The 23,130-nt window shown below is 42.6% G+C and overlaps 1 protein-coding gene across 1 annotated transcript; it reads left to right on the top strand.

Moving 5' to 3' along the window:
* The first annotated feature begins 935 nt into the window (after nucleotides 1–935).
* Nucleotides 936–21,245, top strand: LOC142193872 (uncharacterized). The gene is made up of 5 exons (XM_075262885.1): nucleotides 936–1,045; nucleotides 12,312–12,417; nucleotides 13,522–13,628; nucleotides 15,037–15,209; nucleotides 20,211–21,245. The coding sequence occupies exons 1-5, from the start codon at nucleotides 940–942 to the stop codon at nucleotides 20,484–20,486; spliced, it is 768 nt and encodes a 255-aa protein (XP_075118986.1). The 5' UTR covers nucleotides 936–939; the 3' UTR covers nucleotides 20,487–21,245.
* Nucleotides 21,246–23,130: the final 1,885 nt, after the last annotated feature.

Here is a 23,130-nt window from a genome sequence, read left to right as displayed (position 1 = left end):
TTCAGCACATTGTCGGCTTTATCGTTATGTGCCCCGGGGCAAGAGATATTGGAGACATTACCGATCTCTGCCCACTGTCAGAAGGGCGTTCTTGACAGTCTAGCTGGGTTGTGAGGAATCTGCCTGATGAAAGGGCAGCTCGCTTCTTTTTTCCGCTAGCGGCATGTTGGTCTAGTGGTCTCCATAGACCAACATTGGATGGTGGCGGATTTTGAGGCGAAATCTGCTGTCAAAATGCGCCTCCTTGCCTCCGTGTGAACTAGCCCTTAGAAAATCGCACATTTTCTCCACTTCTACCCGATTCTGATTTTATTTTCAGTTTCCCAGTACATTGTATGAGGTTTGAAAGCCAGCAAGTAAAAAATGAAAATCGAAAAATATCACCTGTGGGAAGGGGTTAAATCTGGGAGAGCAGAATTCTATCTATTACTAGCTCAGGGGCCAACTGCTGTAAGTGACTACTACACATACATATAAAGAATACCGCTCAGGCTCAGTTCACATCTGCGTTTGGGGAATTCATTCCCTTCTCCCGCAAGCAGCACTTTTCTTTGCATTTTTCAGGTGGAAACCACACGGACCCCATTACAGTCTATGGGTCCGCGGGTTTCCTCATGTAACCACCTTTTTATGCAGATTAGGTTTCTAGTCATAGATATAATGTACTGTTACATTATAAGATGGGAAAACTCCTTGAAACAAAGAAGGAAAATCTAGAAGAAGCTATCAGAAGTGCAGGACAGACTTGCGGCCCATGGTGACATTTTCTTATGTTTAAACGTCTGCATTTATCATCAGGCAGTGTGAATAGTGGCAGAATAGCTTTTGAAGAAAGTGCAAAGTTTGAAGTTATGCAAAGCATTACATAAGTAATACTAGAAGCAGGAAGTGCCTGAAGGGGGCGCTTATTGCACAATCCACTGCACTGACTCCGCAGCCATGCTGCAAGCACTGTCCGTGTATCTGCTCCTGAGCCTGGTCATCCAGTGGATCCTGTGGGCGGTGGCGGCTCTGCTGCACACGGAGAAGTTCTATGATCTGGCAGGTAAGCGGGATACATGGCCGAGCCCGGGTTACTGAGGCTCCGTGTACGAGGCAGGGGCGGACAGACCTACACTATGGCCGCGGTCCGGGCTGATCTCCGGCGCACACCGCGCGGCTTATACTACACAGTCAGGCCGGGTGGTTTATTATGACACCTCTCAACCTAAATACTAATGGCGGCAGCGGTGCGGTCACGTGACGGACGCTTTCCGGTAACTTAGCAACTACGGGCGGAATGTTAAAGTTACATAAAGTTCAGTGCGCATGCGCTTAGTTCCTTTGCGATCGAGGCCGGAAGTTGCCTGTAGTAACCCATTCGGTTGCTATGAACAACTACTTGTCTATGCTTTTTTTTTTTTTTACTGTGATCACTTTTCAAGTAACTTTATTAAATTTTATCTAAATATTTAGTTCCATTATGGACTTAATAGTGTAAGCAGCAGGACAAGGCATACAAGTCCCAATGTTTTTGCATGAGTCAGGTTTTATGCAAAAATTTGCATTTTTCTGTCTTGCACTGCCCATACTACTTTCATGGACAGGGACACAAACGTACATATGTATGCATGTAAGCACGTATGTACGTTCGTTGTGAGCTGGTGCAGATTTCAGTGCAGGCACATACATGTCCTGGTTGCTATTGGCCACAGTATCGTTATAAATACTTGCCCGTCTCCGGTGCTCTCCCAGCGCGGTTGGCCTTGTTTAACCAGCTGTCATGTCCTGCCAAATTTTTATAAAAAGTGTCCATTTTTGTTTGAACAACCCCTTTAAGGCCCAATTCAGATGTCAGAAAGTGAAGTGGAATTTGACGTGAACATCTGTCTCATTCCTCTTCATTTACGGTCACTGACTTTTCGCAGCAGAATGCTGATGCTCATTCTTCAGGGTCTTGTGTCTGGAATAAGCCACAGAATCCACGGCAAGATTAAGAAGGACGCTTATTTTTTAAGCAACCTTCCACAAACTCTGCCTCCCATTGAAAACAATAGAAGGCAGAATCTACCCCCAAATCACTGGCCAATTCCACCATGTGAACAGGGCCTAATGTCGGTAGAGTGACCCTTCGTTAACATCTGTGTTGGTATTCCGTCCGGGGGAGTCTGCATGGGGACCCCCCTTAACGGAATACCAAATCAATTGCAAGCGCTGTGCAGTAAAAAGCACACGAATCCCCATAGACTATAATGGCCAATATTTATTTACTTTATTTTATTTTGCTTGCTTATATAGCGGCAACGTATTCTGCGCCGCTTAGACAGATAGTGCGAGAGTTTATCAATCCCACTATGCCAGTTGTAATATTGTGGTGTAAATTTGGCACAAGGGCCTATCTTCTGTTAAAAATTGTGCGCATGTGGGCTGGGGTGGAAATGCCTGAACCCAACATGTTTATTCTAACTCATTTATAAGCCAGTTACACTAGGTTCACACTTGTGCTTGGTATCCGTCCACTGCCAAACCGTTTACAAAAAAAAAAGGATTGGTCCAAAAACTGATTCCAAACAGTTACACAGTTCACCTTTTTAGACAGATTAGTCAATGGGTGTCCTTCGAAAAAACTGTCTGTCTGTGTCTGTTTTTGACAAATCTGTTTTTTCCCTACTTCATTCTGAACGTGCGCAGAGGGAAAAATGACTTTCAAAATGGACACAAACATATTTCTATCCGCTTGTAATCCGTTTGTTTCCGCCTTCCATAGACCTCAATGTTAAAAAAAAAAAAAAAAAAAATGGATTTGTTGCTGTCCATCTGGTATTATTATTTTTTGGATGATGAAAAAGTCCGGAACGTCTTACTTTGTTCTCCACCCAAAAGAGCAGATACCAGACGGACATGGTACAAAGGCACGCCTGCAGATGGTTTTCAAAACCCATTGAAATTGATGGAGTTTTATTAGAGACAGAGTTTTTTGGTCCGGAACCTGAGGAGGAGGTCACCTCAGGTTCCGGACCAAAAACCGGGTAGCCGCGACTGAAAGCCGGTGCACTGCATCAGCATCCAGCCGCGCACTCCGTTCCAGATTAGGCCCAATGAATGGGCCTAGTCCAGAGGAGGGAGTGTCTACAGGCCGAATCGCGAGGCAAAACGGCCTGAAGAATGAGCACCTCGCTCCTTTTTTCCGGGAGACAGAAGAAACGGCTCCCATTGATTTTAATGGGAGACGTCTTTATGGTCAGGATTTTGAGGCGGATATGGCCTCAAAATCCTGACCAAAAAACTCAGTGTGAACTTAGCCTTAGGGTAAGTTCACACAGGGTTTTTGGTTCAGAACCTGAGGCGGAGGTCGGAAGAAACAGCTCCCATTGATTTCAATAGAAGACGTCTTTTTGGTCAGGATTTTGAGGTGATTACGGCCTCAAAACCCTGACCAAAAAACTCAGTGTGAACTTACCCTTTTACAGTTCAAAATCAGTTTTTGAGGATTTTGAGACGATTTAAAAAACTGATTTCACGCGGAGAAATGCTTATTTGAACATCTGGTGTGAGTTATAATGGAGATCTACGCCAGTTTCTATCTGGAGCCTCATACAACATGCCTTTCTTAATAAATCTGCTCCATTGACATCACTCATTGTCTAAAGTAGAGCTCAAAATCTTAATCCCCTATGGGGTAGTTCACACGGAGTAAATGCGCACTCATTTTGACAAAGTACACGTGTAAAAATAAGACTCCCATTGACTTCAATGACACTTTACACGTGTATTTTGACGCTTATTTTTACACATGTAAAAAAATGTAATTGAAGTCAATGGGAATCTTATTTTTACATGTGTATTTTGCCAAAATGAGTGCTCGTTTACTCCGTGTGAACTACCCCTATCAGTTTGTAAGCTTTGAGAAGCACCAGTATATATTTATGACCCTATGAGTGTAAACCAATAACATTTTACAACACTTGGAAGAGATTTATCAAGACTAGAATTTACTGTGCTGGTGGAGGATGTGCCTAATTTATGATGAGTTGGGCGCCGTGTCATAAATTAAGCGCATCCTTCAAGTGTCCATGCGTCTAGTCTGAATTCTGCGCTAGATCAATACTGGTGAAGATTCCAGTCATTACTTACACGTGAAAACTGGCATAAATGAACAATACATCTGTTGTGGCTGGTGGCCCTCCACATCCCATATTCAGAACATGGCGCAGGCAGGGTAAAAATTGTTGCGGTGTTGTTTAAAAGGTTTCAAACTACTGGTAATCAATTCCCTTCCCCATAGTCCCTGATGGCATTAATATTCATACAAGGTCAGAACAAGATTATGGGATACTTTGCTAAAGGTCATTTGTAACTTTTAGGCCGGGGCCCCATGGGATGTAAACGTTGCGATTTACAGTCAGGGCAAAGTGGATATGGGATTCTAGGGAATCCCATGCCACTTTGCTGTAAAAACCAAGGTGCGGACACGCTGCGATTTCCAAAACCGGCGAGGGTTTCGAAATTGTAGCATGTCAATTTTATCTACGGAAACGCCGGCAGTTTCCCCATAGGTATAATTGAAACAGAAAGTCCATAGAGAAAACCTCTGAAAACTTTCTGTCTAAAGTGCTGTGGGAAGAACTGCGATGCGTTGCCACCTTGGTATTTCCTGCACTGCATTTTTGCTGCGAGACGCCTCATGGGGGATTGATGGCAACATCCATCTTAGGGTAATGCACAGTCTACTTAGCTTATCCTGCCATTATTTGAAGACAGACAATGGCCCAGATGTACTAATAGTTAGACAGTGGAAATTTAGGCAGTCTACTGATATCCCAGGTTTATCACAGTGGCTGATGCTGGATGATAAATCTGCTTTATCTTCAGACTGTCTAATCTACGTTATACCACTTTTTCGTTGATTTACTTTGACCTAGAATTTTTCAACAATATTTTGGCAGATTCAAGCCACGCCCCCTTTTTTCTATGAACCCCAATAATAGTAAATCTAGGCCAATGATTGTTCGTCCTGCATCATGTGTCTTTGCTATCAGGGTGAGAACGTACAAGTCACGATTGAATCATGAAAGGTTACAACCTATAAAGGACAGATTCTCCTGGTTTTGGCTTCAAAAACTGCATCAAAAAACCTGAACATGTGTCCATACCCATAAAATAGTATCCTGCTCTATAATTATCTTTGCATTGATTTATTTCTGAATATTTACGTAGCACAGATACTTGCTGTACACAGACTGTAATTGTTCCCATCTGTCTCTGTCCCTAGTGGGCTTACTTAAAGCGTAACTAAACTTTTCATTTTTTCTGGAAATGCATAACGCAGGTGAAGATAACACACTTTGTAATATACTTTGTCAAGGAGAATTAATTGTTTCTTTCCCTCCTTCTGCCACTGATCAAATCTGTACAATTGAATTCTATGGAGAAGGGAGGGGGAGGAAGAGCTCCTTAAAGAAGAGAGATACCTGCAGTATAGAGTGACTGTTTTCTTGGGTTATCAAAAATTACTATCCAGCCTTCTCCTGAAAGAAATGTCTTATTTAGTGCAGTAAATGCCCTGATATCTCTGTCTATCCCCTTATTCTCCTCTCCATCCCCTCTCCATAGACTTCATTGTAAACGTATCTGCTTGTGGAATTAAACGGATCCTATCATTAAAACTCAATTTTGTGTCCCTAACACATAGAAATAGCCTTCTTCTACCTTTAGATGTCTTCTCCGCCACGCTGTTTGGTTAAAATCCCGTTTACTGCCGGTATGCAAATGAGTTCTCTTGCAGCACGGGGGGCGGGCCCTAGCGCGCCAACAGCACTGGGGGCGTCCCCAATGCTGTGAGAGAACTCTCCAGCGCCGCCTCCATCTTCTTCAGGAATGGCCTCTCTCCACGTCTTCTTCCGACAGTGGCTTCAAACTTTTAGGCCTAGGGCAGCCGACTGCGCATGCTTGCCGGCCACGAGAAAATGGCCACTCACAATACTGTGTAAGCGGACATTTTCTTGTGGCCGGCGGGCATGTGCGGTCGGCTTTGCCCGAGGCCTAGAAGTTTGTAGCCAGCGCCGGAAGAAGACGCGAAGAGAGGCCGTTCCTGAAGAAGATGGAGGCGGCCCTGGAGAGTTCTCTCACAGCATTGGGGACGCCCCCAGTGCTGTTTGCGTGCTGGGGCCCGCCCCCAGTGCTGCAAGAGAACTCATTTGCATACCGGCAGTAAACGGGATTTTAACCAAATGGCGTGGCGGAGAAGACATCTAAAGGTAGGAGAAGAATAGCCTTTCTTAAGGCTATTCCTACGTGTTAGGGACAAAAAATTTTGTTTTAATGATAAGATCCCTTTAAGTGTGGAAAAAAAATCAGAGAAGTAATTGTTAAAGACACAGGCACTTTTCTTTAGCGAACTATTTTGAAAAGTTTGTTCCTTTCACCTGCACTGTTAATTTAACTTAGACTATAATTTCCCTATCTAACTTGTCATCTGTATTGGAAAACATGGGACGAATACAACTGGACTCTACAGGAGTAGAACTTCAAGGAAAAATTGTATTCGGGGGTGAGGGACAACATTAGGTGCCTTGGGCGGAGTAGATTGTTGAGGTGAAAAAGAGCAGTATGAGGACTACAATAGAGAGAAAACAGATAAGGGCTCGTTCACGGTCTCCGTTCTGCAGGTTTCCATTTCCTGCACGAAACTGGGCTGTAGACGGAAACTTGCAGGCGTGTTTCAAACCCAGCCTCTTTGCATCATTCCCAGGTCAGTCTGAGACCCATCATGGGTCTCTGAACCAGAAATAACAGAGGTTTTGGGAACCAGCACAGCCACCAATCTAAGCCTGGCAAAGAGATCATCTTTTGTAGCAAAACTATGAACATGAACAGAATTATTGAGATTATATTGTTCAACAGAAGACTTGCAATTCTTGTGTTAGGGGTCGATATCCAAATGTGAGATGACGACAATTGACTTAAGAGTGAAGCAAATAGTGGAGGAACTACTGAATTAAAGGGAATCTATGCAGTGTTTCCTCCATCCAAAACTGGTCCCAGTGTGTGCAACATAAAGTAATGACCTTCCCTTCTGTGTCCGTCACTAAGATTTCTATTGCTGAAAAGTCAAGTGCACCAGTTGAAAGTTGTGTGTTAGTACAAGCAATGCCCCTTCATGATCCACTTAGAGGGCAATAAATAGGTGTCTAGGCGTGGACAGTTTCTGGTGGGGCTTCCTGTTGAAGTTCCCTGGACAACCAACGTACACAGAGAGAACATACAGATGTTGCTGTGATCAGATTGAAAGTCAGGACCGTGGTGGTGTAGTGAACATTTAACCACTGAGCCACTGGAAGTGCATTTCGGGTTTTGCACATATTGAGATGTATTACAGGAACCAACGGGATAAAGGAGAATTCCTTCTTTAATTATCTTGGGCCTTTGTCAAGTCATTAAGACGTGTCAGAGGATAACATCAGTGAGCCCTATCATGAGCTGGAATTGATTTTCAGAACAAGCAGGCTGTCAGTAATGTCAAAGGTATGCCATCCGCGTTATTGACTAGAATGTCAATGAAGCCTGAACAAATGTCATATTTTTTACTGGAAAGAAGCGCAGACTAAAGAAAGGATTCTGTCACTACTACAGTCTGCTCCAAAGAAGAGCATTTAGAGCATATTCACAAGCCTCAGAATTTTTTGCAATGGGAAATTAGCTCTGTCCATCCATCTGAATAGGGCTGTATCTGCGGCACGTGCGTGGAATTCTGCAAGCGCCATTTAGATGAAATGTCTGCAACAAATCTGCTGCATTTAATTTCACTTATGAAGAGGACAGTGGGGGAATTTATTAAACTTTTTGTTCCAATTTTTTTTCTATAAAAAGGTAGCAAGTTTCTGTGCAAATCTGTTTTTTGCACCCAACATGCCATTGTTAAAGGGATTTTATCCTTTTTTCAGGCCTACCACATTGGAATAGCCTTAAAGAGGACCTTTCATCAGATTGGGCACAGGCAGTTCTATATACTGCTGGAAAGCTGACAGTGCACTGAATTCAGCGCACTGTCGGCTTTCCCGATCTGTGCCCCGGGTAAAGAGCTAGAGGTCCCGGTACCGTAGCGCTTTAGTGTCAGAAGGGCGTTACTGACAGTCTGTCAGGTACATCCTTCTCCACAGCAGCGCCAATAGCGCTGTACAGTATGAGCATGGAGGAACGCCCCCCTCCCCTCCTGATAATACTCGTTTATTGACGAGCACTGTGAGCAGAGAGGGAGGGAGACTTTCCTCCCTGCTCACACTGTACAGCGCTATAGGCGCTTCTGTGGAGAAGGACGTTCCTGACTGACCGTCAGGAACGCCCTTCTGACTGTAAAGCGCTATGGTACCGGGACCGATAGCACTTTACCCGGGGCACAGATCGTGAAAGCCGACAGTGCGCTGAATTCAGTGCACTGTCAGCTTTCCAGCAGTATATAGAACTGCCTGTGCCCAATCTGATGAAAGGTCTTCTTTAAGAAAGGCTAGAAGTCTTCTCCAAGCCGCCATTCCGGTGATATTCCCGGTTTTCTCTGTATGCAAATAAGTCTCCAGACAGCACAGGGGGTGGTTCCCCTGCTGCCCGAAGACTTTCCAGTGACGCCTTTCTTCTCCTACAGCCGCGTGCGTCCTTCTATGTCTTCTTCTGACTAGCGTTCACTTGTGTAGCAGCCACAGAAAAATGGCCGGCAAGACATGCGCAGTGCTTTCTATATCCCTTTAAGTGGGCATAAATTAATTGACGATTATAACTCTTCTGGTTACTTCTAGGTGAGTGTAGGGGGCCTGTGACAATATATTATTGTCACTTTACTGTTAGAGGGGCTTCTCTGGGGTACAATATCTGTCTTTATTTGATTAACTTACTGGTATCTAAATTTGTTGGGGATACTTATGTCTTGGTGAGCGGTTATAATAGCTCTTCCTGTGGATTATCTGTCTAATCTGCACCCATTGGAGTGGCGGTTTTGCAATACTTTATTTCTCCTGTAGGGGTGGTACAGGGAACACCGCCAGGTTTTGCCATAAATTACAGCTGATCAGCAGGAGTTCCATCAAGTAAACCACCAGTTTATTGTCAAGGGACCTTTTAAAAAGTAGGGATTGTACAGAGAACATAGAACCCTTTAAAATGGTTCATTAGTAGAGACAGACTTAAATTAGAGAATCTATAGATTTAGAATAAATAGAATCTATGTGTATTTGGGCCCCCAGTGTATGGCAGCAATAGCTTGATTACCATTACTCCGACTTGCCCAATGACACCAGTCCTCCATCCACTGAGCGTTCCCAGTTGAATAAAGGTCTAGTAGAGAAGGTTTGTGATCCCTCTTTTGCCAAGGTATTCTTTCATAGAAGAATAAGCTAATAATGCCGGGATCGTTTTCTGTGTAACTCTTAGGGTAAGTTCACACAGAGTTTTTTGGTCAGGGTTTTGAGGCCGTATTCGCCTCAAAACCCTGACCAAAAAGACGGCTCCCGTTGAAATCAAGCTTTTTCCGGGAGCCGTTTCTTCCAACTCACGGAAAAAAGAAGCGAGATGCTCATTCTTCGGGCCGAGTCGCCTTGCGATTCGGCTTGAAGAAACTCCACCCTCCGGACTAGGCCCATTCATTGGGCCTAATCCGGAGCGGAGTGCGCGGCTGGATGCCGTTGCAGTGCACAGGCTTTCAGTTGTAAAATGCTTCACATGGCAGAAAATGCAGATATTCGGCATTGTGGCTTTCCGCTGTCATTTAGTCTCAGATGAATGGAACTAATCAGCAAGTAGTTTTCAGTCAAGGTATCCGCGGCGAGATCAAGCAGGACGCTTATTTTTTCAGTGTGCTGCTGCGATCTCAGCTTCCCACTTAAAATAATGGGGTGCAGAATCTGGGTCTGCCATGGATTTGGGGGCAGAACGCGCTCCCAAATCTGCAGCAAATTCCTCCATGTACACTTACCCTTACAGAACCTCCATGTGAAATAGGCATAAGGAAGTATAGTCAGGCTGAAAAATTTTCATACATTGATTTACTCATCCAGATTGGGCAAATTTCAAGGGTTTTCATCTTGAAACTGCCTGGTGCCCACAGAGAGCCGGATAAATAATACATTGTGTCATTCCCATAGTCCCACATCTCCAGTGGCGTAACTAAAGTCTTGTGGGTCCCAGTGCAATCTTTTGTCTGGGGCCCCCTACCTCATTTCTACAGCAAATTCTTGATAGTGATGGTTACGGGTGCTAAGGAGTTTAATCCACCTTAGTGTGGTTGGGGGTAATCTGTGGGTCTCCTTGGTTTATGGGCCAGATGGAAGCTGCAACTCAGTACTGATGCCAGTGCTTCTGGGCCCTGGTGCGACTGCACCCTCTGCACCCCCTCAAGTTACGCCCCTGCACGTCTCCTCTAGTGGGGAATATGGCAAGCGACATCTATACAGTGCCCAAAATCCAGTTCTGCTCCTCTGGACACTTGGGAAGGAGACCAGGATAGTTGCATTTACCAATGGCTTTGCATGTATTATTTGGCTGAGGCTCCAAATATAGAATATTTGTATCCCATATATTACTGTTATCCTCTAGTAGACTAGTGGATACTCCTGTAATATATGACTTAGTATTAGTCCCAGCTTCTCTGCTTCTTCCCTTCACTAATCCCTTTCTTTCGAGGTAAGAAAATAAAAGGTCACGTCTTGTCTCAGTCATATTGTGACCTTATACAGTATAAAACCTGCCAGAATACGTGTAAGGACATGAGCTGAGCACAGATGAAACATATACAGCGGCGCTTATTATTGATATCATTGTACGTAGAGCATCAGTAATAATATAATATATTTATTATATTCCTGGACTAGCTCCTGGTCATTTCCATGATCCAGCAGTTTAGGATCATGAGGCTATAAAAGAAGGCTTTTATTGGTGTTAGGGTATATTATACACATGGTGGTTTTTATAGAGGATTGCAAGGTGAATGAGTGCCTCACAATCCTCTTCTAAAGCCGCAGTGTGAACATACCCTTACCGTTTCAACTTTAATCGTCCACCTCCAGAGCCTTGATATTTTTTACCATACAGTGTGGACATAAGTACACACTAATTCACGAGAAAACGAAATTGAATGTTTTATAATACACTGAAGACAATGTAGACATGTTTAGATGGATTTACATTGCTTCTCTGATTACTGCCAGCAGATGGCATTGTGCTACAGTAGCATGATGCCACCTAGTGGCTCATTGCCGGTGCAGATTTTGCTGGCACCTGCTTTAAATCTATATGGGCTGTCACACAAACTAATCATCCATAACAACTCATAAGAACCAGCCATGTAACTGTATGTTTTTATTTTGGCCACAGTATGACCACAGCTAAAATCTTTTGTGAGTAATCTGCGTCATTCATTACCAAAGGTTAAAACATCTTATTTACTTACAAGATTCAGGAAACAGGGTCATAGACACACACTGATCAACTTACAGAACTCTACAACAGATGTGTGGATCATGAAATGGCCATTGACTGTTCAGTGTGTGTCTACATTCTGTAATATAGTTGGAATTTTCCTCTAGCCCCCACAGTTCCCGATCAATCAATGCCATTCATTTTGGTGCCTCATATACTATTTAGCCTCTGTACTGTCAGGAGGGCGTTGTCAGGCAGGAGCAGACAAGGGGTGTGATTCAGAGCTCTGACACTGGCTGCCTCTGATTGGAACTCTGGGTCACACCCCCTGCCTGACACCGCCCTTCTGACATTACAGAGCTTAAACAGTACATTAGGCACCAAAACTAACTGCACTTGTTGCTCTGGGATGGTGAGAACTACAGAGAAAACTCTAACTGTGTTGACATCAGTGGTGTGGTATCTATTAACAGATAGTAAGAACTAGAATTGTTAGAGGTGGTAAGATGAAATAAAATTTCAGGCACCAAAACTAACAGCGCTGATTGCTCGGGAACGGTGAGAAACATTCCAGCTGTGACAGAATGAAATTACAAGTGGACCTGAAAAACAGAAACCTTATCCACTTACCCACAGAATCATTATAGGACTTTTCTCTCTTCATATTTTAAGCGGGGGAGCTAGGACTTTTTTGTCTGACAATTTCAAGTGGACACTGAAGTGGAGTCTAGTATGGAGATGGATGCAAATGTGAACAATGTGAACATAGCCTAACATGGTTTAAGGATATTTTTCCATGTGTTCATATTTATGTACTGTATGGAGTTACTACTATAAAGGAATGTTTTGCTATGGTCATAGGTTGTCCAGAAAATGTGACACTGCTCTATTTTTCATTGTATGTTTAATTGTTAAAACTTTTTTAATAGGTAGTGGGACATTTATACTTCTGTCACATCTTAGCCTGCAATGGACAGGAATAAAGTATTTGCGCCAGCAATTCCAGACTGGTCTGATCACAGTATGGGGACTACGGTAAGTGCGCATGTCACCAGGTCTGTATGACATACATCACCCGATCACCAATGAGCATTTTGGTGTTTGGTTTATCTAAATCCGTTCAGCCATTGCAAAGATATAAGCCCTTTCAATGTAGAGGCAAATAGGGTATAGTAGTCAAGTGGGTGGTAACACTGCGCAATATACATCACATAGAGACCCCTCCCCTTGTTGCTGTCCACTTGTCTAGTATACCCAAATTTACATGTACTTGTACTTGTATATCTGGAACAGCTGGAAATGTTCAGGATGACATCAGATGATGTATGTTATCGGTATAGTTGCCAATACTTTGCGGAAATAGGCAGGAATAGTTGTGGCCAGCCACAAAGGAGTCTAAGTAAAATTACCGTATATACTCGAGTATAAGCCAAATTATTTTATTTTATTTATTTATTTATTTATTTATTTTTTTGGGGGGTCTATGACCAGCCACAATATCAATGTATAGAAATGGAATCTCCCATAAAACAGTGCAAAAAAAATAAAAGATTTAAAAAAAATAAAAGTTCTAAATCACTCTCACTTTCCCTAGAATACATACAAAAGTAGAAAATGACTGTGAAACACATACACATTAGGTATCCTGTGTCTGACAGTGCCCGGTCTACTGAATATAGGGGATCTGCAGTGTTTCTATTCCGTTGGGAAGGGGTTAATAGGAGTACTTCAGATACCCTATATTCAGCCAGGTTGAATTCCAAGTGGAGGAACAAAAAAACAGTCCTCAAGCTCAGGGAAGGGGCAGACACACAACCAAAACACCCCCTCCCCTTCCCCAGCACCCAGCAACTACTGCACCCAAAAACACTGACCATTTTAATTTTTGAAATTTTCCAGTAGCTGCTGCATTTCCCCCCTCGGCTTATACTCGAGTCAATAAGTTTTCCCAGTTTTTTGTGGTAAAATTAGGGACCTCGGCTTATATTTGGGTCGGCTTATACTCGAGTATATACAGTAATACCCAAAATGAGGGTTTGTGGTTGTGCCTGGGAAAGGAGCGTACCTGTGTGACTACACTAGCTCTAGATGGCACTGGTATAGATGTGGACATATAACTCGCTGCCTTTATTGTTTCAGACTTGGCACGTTCTTGTTCCTACGAATTCTCCGAGAGGGTCATGACAGGAGATTCAATAAAGTACGAGATAACCCAGGAACGTTTTTTGTGTACTGGACAGTGCAAGGTGAGTAACTGCAAAGAAGATCTATATGTATAAAACAAAAAGACTATTATTCTCATAGAATTGTGTTTCGGCATCACATTGGGACATAGGGGCTTGTAAAGTGACCAGTTCAGCTACTTTGACTCATCAGTTTTAAGTTTGCCCTACACAGGAAAACACAGCTAAAAGAAAGCTTTGGGAAAAAATACAGCGAAAACACAAGTTTTTGCAGGTTTTCTTCCCCCTCCCCCATTGCATATGTAGCGAAAATGCTTGGAAATCTGCATGTAAAATTAGCCCTTTAAAAATGCAATTTATGCATTGCAGTATATATATTGATTGATTGGTTGATCTGAGAGGGAAGGAAGGGTGATGATCTTACCCCGGACACTATTTATCACAGCATCTGAGGGGTTAAGTCACCAGACTTAACAGCTAGTCCTAGTTCCCGGCTGTGTAATACAGTCAAGACCTGGAAGTCATGCCTCAGGCACAGCTTCTGTGTATAGCTCAGTGCGACAGCACAGCGCACATCTTTGTTAACTATGCACTTAGTGCGATATAATAGTATGGTACAGAGCAGGAATGGATTAAACGGCGTTCACACTACCGCTGCTGTCCGCCCCGGAATTTCCGCCTTAAATCCTTGGGGAAACTGGACAGGGGATGGCTTGCCAGCAGTCAACTTTAAAACCCATTCATTCATTTTCCTTCTGGAAACCTTTTTTTTTTTTTTTTTGCACCGTCACAAAAGTCCTGCATGTACGACTTTGTGTCTGTGAAGAAAAAAATGGATACCGGTGGTCACCTTTAAAAACCCATTCAATTGAAAGTATTTTAAAGCTGACTGCGGGCAAGCCGTCCCCTTTCCAGTTTCCTCTCGGGTTTACGATGGAAACCCCAGGGCGGACAGCAGGCGCTAGTGTGAACACCGCTTTAACATGTTAAGTTTTTCAACAATGCACATGTTTTTGAAAATGCAGCTTTTCTGCAGCTCTTTTTTTACCTGCAATATCTGGATGAGAATAAACAAAATCTCATACACTTTGCAGGTACTGTAAAAGGCATTTCTTCAACACTGGACCTTAGCCTCATGACGGGCCCAGCAAAGCAGATGAAATTCTGTCAAATCCCATCCACACATTTAAAAAAAAAAAAATCCACATGGGAAAAGCTGCAATTTAAAAAAGCTAGCACTTTTGTAAATCACAGCATGTCAATTATACCTACAGAAACGCTGGCGTTTTGCGTATAGTATAATAAGGGCTGCGCCTTGTTACGTGGGGCTTTAGCCTAAAACTGTTTTCTGCAAGAAAATGTTCTATTAGGGAAAAATTTATGTAATGCAAAAGTGTTCCTGGGGGGCTTGAATGTTTTATTTACTGGCCACTTATTCCAGTAATGAACATGTCTATTTATTCCGCCCTAGGTATATGGATATTTGTAACATTGCTTCCATCTTTAATATTAAACCTTGAGAAAAGAAACAAACCTCTGGGGCTGACAGACTACCTGGGCTGGACTTTGTGGGCTGTCGGATTCCTCATACAAGCGATTGCAGATCAACAGAAGTGGAGCTTTAAATCAGACCCGGATAACGCAGTGAGTGTTGTTCTGTGTCGCCAGTCTCGCATGGTCATTATGTAGGATGTGGATTTCCATCTAAGGGAGCCTTCACACGATGTAACGCTGCGCTCATTCTGATCGTAAAAACACGTTCAGAATGAGCGCGTAATACATTGGAAGCAATAGGGAAAAAAGCCTCCCATTGATTTCAATGGGTAGCGCACATATGCCAGCTCCCATTCAAGTCAATGGGAGCTGCTTTTTACGCGCTCATTCTGAACGTGTTTTTATGATCAGAATGAGCGCAGCGTTACATTGTGTGAAGGCTCCCTAAAATAGTAGACATGATTTATTCTGCCATAGACATGGAAATAGAAATAATCATCCACAGACTAGAAGAACCTTGGGATAAATCTCTTTCATTCAAAATATTCAGAGGTTCAAAAACTGGCAAACTAGGAGATACCATAATACCCAGCGGGAGCAACAAAATCAACCTGGGCCACCATTGCCACTTTACATGGGGTCAGATACTTCCCATGTTAGTTGAAGGTAACCTGTTACCAAAATGGCTAAGCGTATCTAGTAAAGCAAAACTGTTTGTGCTAGCAAACATGTGGGAACAGTTATTCAGAGCTCAAAAAATACTTCCAGATGGAGAGCAAAGTGTGAACAGAGCCATTCACATGGAGTAAACGCGCGCTCATTTTGGTAAAATACACGTGTAAAAATAGGACTCCCATTGACTTTAATGACATTTTTTTACATGTGTATTCTTTTTTTTTTTTTTTTTTTTCAACATTTTTATTGATTTACACAACACATACAAAATAGATAATGACAAAGCAATTGTGGATTTGAACAAATATATGAGTAGTAACACGAGATAAAGAAAACATAAAGATTAACTGTGTATAAAACTAGCAAATAAACATTAAGGTAGGGGAAAGACCTGACGAAAAAAGTAATAGTTGACGTATATGGGGGGGGGGGGGGTAGGGGGTATTTAATTAGAAAATAATGGACGTCCATAAGACTTGAATCGGCTTCACACGCTATTCATGTAGGTCAAGATGAGTTCGTAAAAGGATGTAGAAGAGAATTAGGAGGAGGGAATGTAAGACAATATTGCGGAGGCAGAAGAAAAGAAGGGGAAAAAGAAAGAAGGAGAGGGGGGGGGAGAGAAGGGGTAGGAAGGGGAGGAGAGGTGGTAATCCGGCCACTGCAGTCCAGAACCTAGGAGAAAGCATAGAAGGGTTTATAAATTTAAGTCCTTCCAGGGGGTCCAGATTTTCTGGTATTTATCATGTCTTCTAGCTTTCCAGCTGGACAATTCCTCGAAGCGGGATATTTGATGTACTTTATTGATCCATTCCGCAATCGTGGGTGGGTCAGGGTCGAGCCATTTCAGGGGTATGATAGAGTTCGCGGCTGAAAGGAGGAGGGAAATAAGGTTTGACTACGTGTATTCTTTACATGTGTATTTTGCCAAAATGAGTGCGCGTTTACTCCGTGTGAATAGACCCTCAGTGTGACACGTAAATAGGAACGCCCAGAGCACACCGTAATACTCAACAGAATAGTACAATGAACCAATAGCACAGTTGCCTCTGCATATAGGGTCAGATCCTTCCCATGTTGGTAGATGGTCATCTACTACCACAATGGCTATGTGTATATAGTGAAGCAATCCATATGCGCTATTAAGATTTTAAAAGCAACTTCCACACAGGTAGCACAGTGTGAACAGTGCCACATGTTCATAAATACATAGGAACACCCAGAGCACACTGTAATACTCAGTGGGAACAGTATAATGAACCACAATTGCCACTGCATATGGGGTTCCCATGTAGGTAGATAGTCATCTACTACCACAATGACTAAGCGTATCTAATAAAACAGGGCAATTTGTACTAGTAAGCATGTGAAAATAATAAATCAGAGTTCAAAGAAAACTCCTACACAGATTGCACAGTGTGAACAGTACTCAAGTGTTCACCTAAGTCGTAATGCCACTTTTAAAAGGGCGATTAGTTTCATAGGACACAAAGGGGAGTAGGGGTAAATCCTGCTGCTGGAGTTTTGCCCATTAAAAGGGAAAATGGTCATAGGGCTTCCTCCCAAAAATATTCATCAGGGGAATATACAGACAAGTGTCCAGCCAGAATACTGAAGCAGAATGTTAAATTCCATGCTGGCCAGGCAGTACCTATCTGTCTCCCATTCAATTCAATCTGAGTTTTCAGGCGTAATCTGTTTGAAGATTTTTGTTTGCTTTCAGGCCCCCCCAACAATAACTAGAAGAAAGGTCCAGAGGCCCCCGTCCAGTCCCATAGACATTGAATGGAGCAGCTTGGTCCATGTTCAATTGCTCCACTCAAACTTCGGACTCGTGCTGTAATGTTCTCTGTAGTCACCAGAGATCAGACATTTGTTATGTGCTGTGAGAATAAGTAGATGTCTGCTGGGGGACAAATGCTTTAAAACTGGTTGTTTATACATTGACAGAGCACATACGATTTACTACCAGGAGTTATTCAGGGGATTAAGAGGATATTAGGGCGTATAGATGTCATAGGAGAGGTTTATGTTAGCTAGTGCTACTGAGTATTAGAGGCTCACAATATGGGCTCCATCTAATACCACATAATGGTTGGATGTAATTTCCCCTGGCAGATTGGTGGAGGTTCAGGGAACCTGATCCATGGTGATCAAGTGATTTGGTTTTAGAGAAGGTTGTTAGACAACTTCCTTAAGTGTCCACAGAGAGCATAATACACAATACAGAAAAACATATTTGGATACTGCACTTACACCTACTGGAGCTTTTATCACATCCCATTCTAAATCCAGAGGCACTAATATCATAAAGGTTCCCCCTTTGCAGTTAGATCAGCTTCCACTCTTCTAGGAAAGCTTTCTAAAAAAAAATTTGGACTGTGTCTGGGAATTTTTGGCCATACATGTAGAAGAGCGTTTATGGGGTCAGACACTGATGTTTGACGGCCTGGTTTGATTTCACCATTCTATTTCATCCTAAAGGTGTTCGGTGAAGGTGAGGTCAGGGGATTGTGTGGGCCAGTCATTCCTTCCACACTAATCTCACCCATGCCTTTATGGACCTTGCTTTGTGAGTGGGACATAATTATGCTGAAGCAAAACAGGTTCTTCCCCAAATTGTTCCCATAAAGTTGAAAGGATAGAATGTTATATTGGTATGTTAAAGCATTTAGATTTTCCTTTGCTGGAACTAAGCGGCCTAGGCCACCCCTGAAAAATAACCACATAGCATTATTATAATGCCAGGTAGTGTTCCCCTGGCATTCGCCAAACCCAAACTCATCCATCAGAGTGCCAGATAGAGAAGTGTTTTGTCACTCCAGAGTCCAGCGGCGGTGCACTATACTCAGCTCCACGTGTCATTGTGCTTGGGGATGTAAGGTTTGCATTATAGCTGCTTACCAATGGAATCCCATACCATGCAGTTCGTGACGCTCAGCTTTTATGCTGTTCTTCATGCCAGAGGAGGTTTGATATTCTGCAGAGTCAGCAGAGTGTTGGTGACTTTTATGAATTATGCCTCTCAGCGCTTGACAACCCCGCTCTATATCTTTGGCCTGCCTGCTGTAGATCCTAAACGCTTCCACTTTTCAGTAGTTCCAGTCACGGTGGATGGTGGAATATCTAAGAGGGAAGAAATTGACTTGTTACAGTGATGACATCCTATTTAGAGATAGTAGTATCAAGTAGTATTCGATCGAGTAGGTATTCGATCGAATACTACGGTATTCAAAATATTCGTACTCGATCGAATACTACTAGCTAATCGCAGTAAATATTTGATTCAGAGCCAGCTTTGATTGGCCGAATGCTATATAGTGTATAGCATTCGTCAAATCAACGCTGGTTCTGCAGCAGGCTAGTCCTTGCTAGTCGGGAGAGCTGGCAGCTTGCTGTTACGAGGGAGCTGACTTTTTCTCATAGGAATGAATAGACCAGCGTTGATTGGCCAGTGTACAGCATTCAGCCAATCAACGTTCGTCCTGCCGGAGGCTCGTCTGTAAGGAGGCGGAGTCTAAAATCGGACCACAATGAAGACTACTGTGGTCTAATCTTAGACTCCGCCTCCTCACAGACAAGCCTCCAGCAGAACCAGCGTTGATTGGCCGAATGCTCCCTCGTAACAGCAAGCTGCCAGCTCTCCTGACTAGCAAGGACGAGCCTGTAGCAAATCAACGCTGGTTCTGCAGCAGGTTCGTCCTTGCTAGTCAGGAGAGCTGGCAGCTTGCTGTTACGAGGGAGATTACTTTTTATCAGCGCAACTGCAAGCTCTGTGCAGTTAAAGCGCACGGTCCCCATAGACTACAATGGGGTCCGTGTGCTTTAACTGCACAGCACTCCTCCTAAACACTCTCCTCCTACTATTCGTGGACTTGGTGACTCTCCTTTAGTCGAATAGTGGTTTCCTCTGAAACGAGCATTTTTTCCCATAGACTATAATGGGATTTGATATTCGATCGAGTAGTCGAATATTGAGGCTCTACTCGAAACGAATATCGAATCTCGAATATTTCACTGTTCGCTCATCTCTAATCCTATTACATTACAATCTGCCATCCCGTGATTTCTTATCATGACCCCTTTAATCACAGATGTCTGTAAGGGCAGACTACGTGTCTTGGTGCTGGATTTCAGACACTTGTGACAATGGGACTGAATGTTTTCCAATACATTTCTCCATATAGTCTATACTTGACCTGCCCCAACCAGTGATTGGCTGGCTGAGCCGTCATTTCCTGTATTTCACGAGGGACCCAAAAATAGTGACCAGTGGGGACCCAGCAAGTATCAGTGTTTTTGGCGAGGAAAAAGATTATGTCCTACAGTACTTTTAAGCTGTTCAGCAAAAAATGTATATGGCCATATCTACAAATTGGATAGACCTACTGGCAAGATATGCTGTTAATGAATATCTGTGCAGCGTCTAATCTGCGATGGCGGTAACTTTGCATCATGTCTGTTTTTTGCCTACAGGGTAAATTTATCCAGAGTGGTCTGTGGGCGTACAGTCGGCATCCAAACTACCTTGGAGAGATATTGCAGTGGACTGGACTGTTTCTTGCTGCCTCATCAGTACTTAGTGGGTACCAGTACCTGAGCGTCATATCCCCAATATTTGTCTGGTTTCTACTCAACTATGTCAGTGGTATTCCTATTCTTGAGAGACAGGCAATGAAAAGATGGGGAGAGGACCCAGCATATAAGAGCTACATGCAGAGAACTCCTGTGCTCTGGCCATTGAAGTTCTAACCGTTCTGCTCGAAGGAAGACATTGTACAATGGCGGTATTATAAAACATTTCTGGGAGTTTTCTCTATGGTGCTGAATAATAGTTTCCTCTGATTTCCATGTTATATATTTTTCTAAATATCACCAACATGTTAAATAAAGTAATTGAATAAAAGGTCTGAGATTTACTTTTACATCAAAACAAAATTGTGCCATGCAACATTGAATAATGTGTTACACAAGCCTTCTTCTCTCACAAGGGGACCATATGGAGGCCCATGTAGGGGGAAGATTTATCAAGTCTGACACTGCACAATACTGGCATAAAAATGTCATATTACTGAGCTTTGCAATGTTTTGAGGTTTTACTTGTGAAAAAAGAATTGTCATTTGTGTAAAGTGTGTTCACCCAAAAGCCACCGCAGTAGAAACATCTCAAATTTGATCGTTTTTGTTGTGGCACACCTGCTAGAATTGTAGTATAATAGCCTCCTTAGGTCCCCCATATGCCCCCATGCACTTTAATGGTCACCTTATTATGCCCCATATAGTATAATGGCCTCTTCTGGCCCAGAATAACCATTAGCTTGTGGCTGTACATTGTATAATGTCCCCATTATGCCCCATGCCGTATAATAGCCACTTATGCCCCATGCAGTATAAAGGTCACCTTATTATGCAAACAATTATAAGTGATCTTATATAGACATCTTCTATAACCACGGCACATATTTGACCACATGTTTTCTTTTAAGTCCGCCATCGATATAAAATAGGGGCGGAGCTTAAGAACGGCTGCCCTATTCTGATTGGCTCCAAACTTTAAAAGCACACGGCCACATCTATACAGTATTTTTCTACTAAATACACCCCTATTTTATAAACTAGCCACTATATATACACAGAAAAATAACTTATTCATTACACATTGATCATTTCAGTATCATTTTAAACATTTTAATTACAAATGCTGCCAGCCATGTTTTCAGTAAAATGTCACTCTTTTATTATTGTTTCTGACTACTTGATTGTGATTATTATTGCTATTACTCTATTATATGTTTGTTTTGTGTTTTTCTGGATGGGAAATTTGACAATGTAGAGTGGCTGGATTTTTGCTCTGTGTCGGTGTCGTCTTTCCGCACATGCATGTAATATGACCATATTGACTTATGAACTTTTCTGGCAAATTTTGCAACCTGGAAAGAGATAAATTAGGATATATAATTAGGCAAGAAAGATAAGCAATTTTGTTATTGAAAACTTTATTTCTGTTTGTTCTTTATCTTCTTTTCTCTGAATGGTGACTACTTCCGCTATTATGCAGTAGGCAGGTACTTCCGTGTTTTTAACCCTTTGTACATATGCACATGTTAGTTGTTTTAGTATATAAGTTCACATTGAAGAGTTGCCAACATGCCATGATTAAGGTGCCTCGGCACTGAAACGCGTCGGCGTTAAACAGTACCACCTCTGTATATGGACTACATTACTCTGAGATGTCCGAATTTTTAATGTGAAAAATAAAAGCGAAGTTTTATCTAATCTCCCTACACAAGAGTTCTGGGTGCTGGATCCTTTTTTCTTTACGTCACCTTATTATGCCCCATATAGTATAATAGCCTCTTATGCCCCAGAATAACAGCTCCCGTGTCGCCCTACAGAGTATAGTGTCTCCCCTGTGCCCCCATGCAATATAATGGCCCCTTATTATGCCCCATACTATATAATGGTCACATTGTTATGTCCTATACAGTATAATAGTGTCTTATGCTTTCTGGTGGCTCTACACAGTATAGAGCCGACCTTGTGCCCACATACAGTATAATGGTCGCCTTATTATGCCCCATATAGTATAATTGCCTCATGCCCCAGAGTAACAGCTTCCTTTTGTCTCTACACAATATGGTGCCCCCCCCCCCCCCGTGCCCCATGTAGTATAATGGGCCCCATCTGTATTGATGGAAGTACTAATTCGATGCTTTGTGGGTCCGCTCAGGCACTGTGGGCCCTGACATTTGCCCTGGCCCTGGAGGAGGTAGAAACATAATTTAGCTCTCGGGATAAATGGAGGATATTTAGTTAATATCTTTCAGTTTTAATTCTATTATGAGATTACATTTCACACAAGTAAATGAGGAGATTAATTCGGGATGTTGTTTGTGTTCCTGTAACACACACATATATATATATATATATATATATATATATATATATATATATATACGATTCCCACACCAAAGTATGAATAAGCCCTAACAATTAAAATGTGAATCCAGTCACCAGCCACAGACAGCTGGTTAACAGCCCCTATGGACCTTGTAATGGCTGACATCTTTGGGAACCCAGCAGATAGCTGAATAAAATATTAAGTGACACAAGAGAATTACTTTAATTTCCAGGCCATGTTTTGATTTTACAGAAAATGTTCTTTTGGAACTCAAAGGAATACGTGAGGTTTGGCTTTTGTCTCCAACACCCCTGTGCTAAATATGTAGATTCATCTAAATGGACGGTTCGAGCCTGTTGGCATTTTCTTCTGATGCACATGTGGTAAATGATTTACATCAATTGTACTAAGGGCTAGAAAAGAGGCGAAGATGGGATAATGCAAACTTAAATGACTGCATCTGCTTGTAAGGGGTTTTGGAGAAGTTTGCTGCTA

This window comes from Leptodactylus fuscus, chromosome 2, assembly GCF_031893055.1.
Source record: "Leptodactylus fuscus isolate aLepFus1 chromosome 2, aLepFus1.hap2, whole genome shotgun sequence".
Taxonomy (NCBI): domain Eukaryota; kingdom Metazoa; phylum Chordata; class Amphibia; order Anura; family Leptodactylidae; genus Leptodactylus; species Leptodactylus fuscus.
Note: the sequence above shows the minus strand (reverse complement) of the source record. Positions and strands in the feature narration are given on the sequence as shown.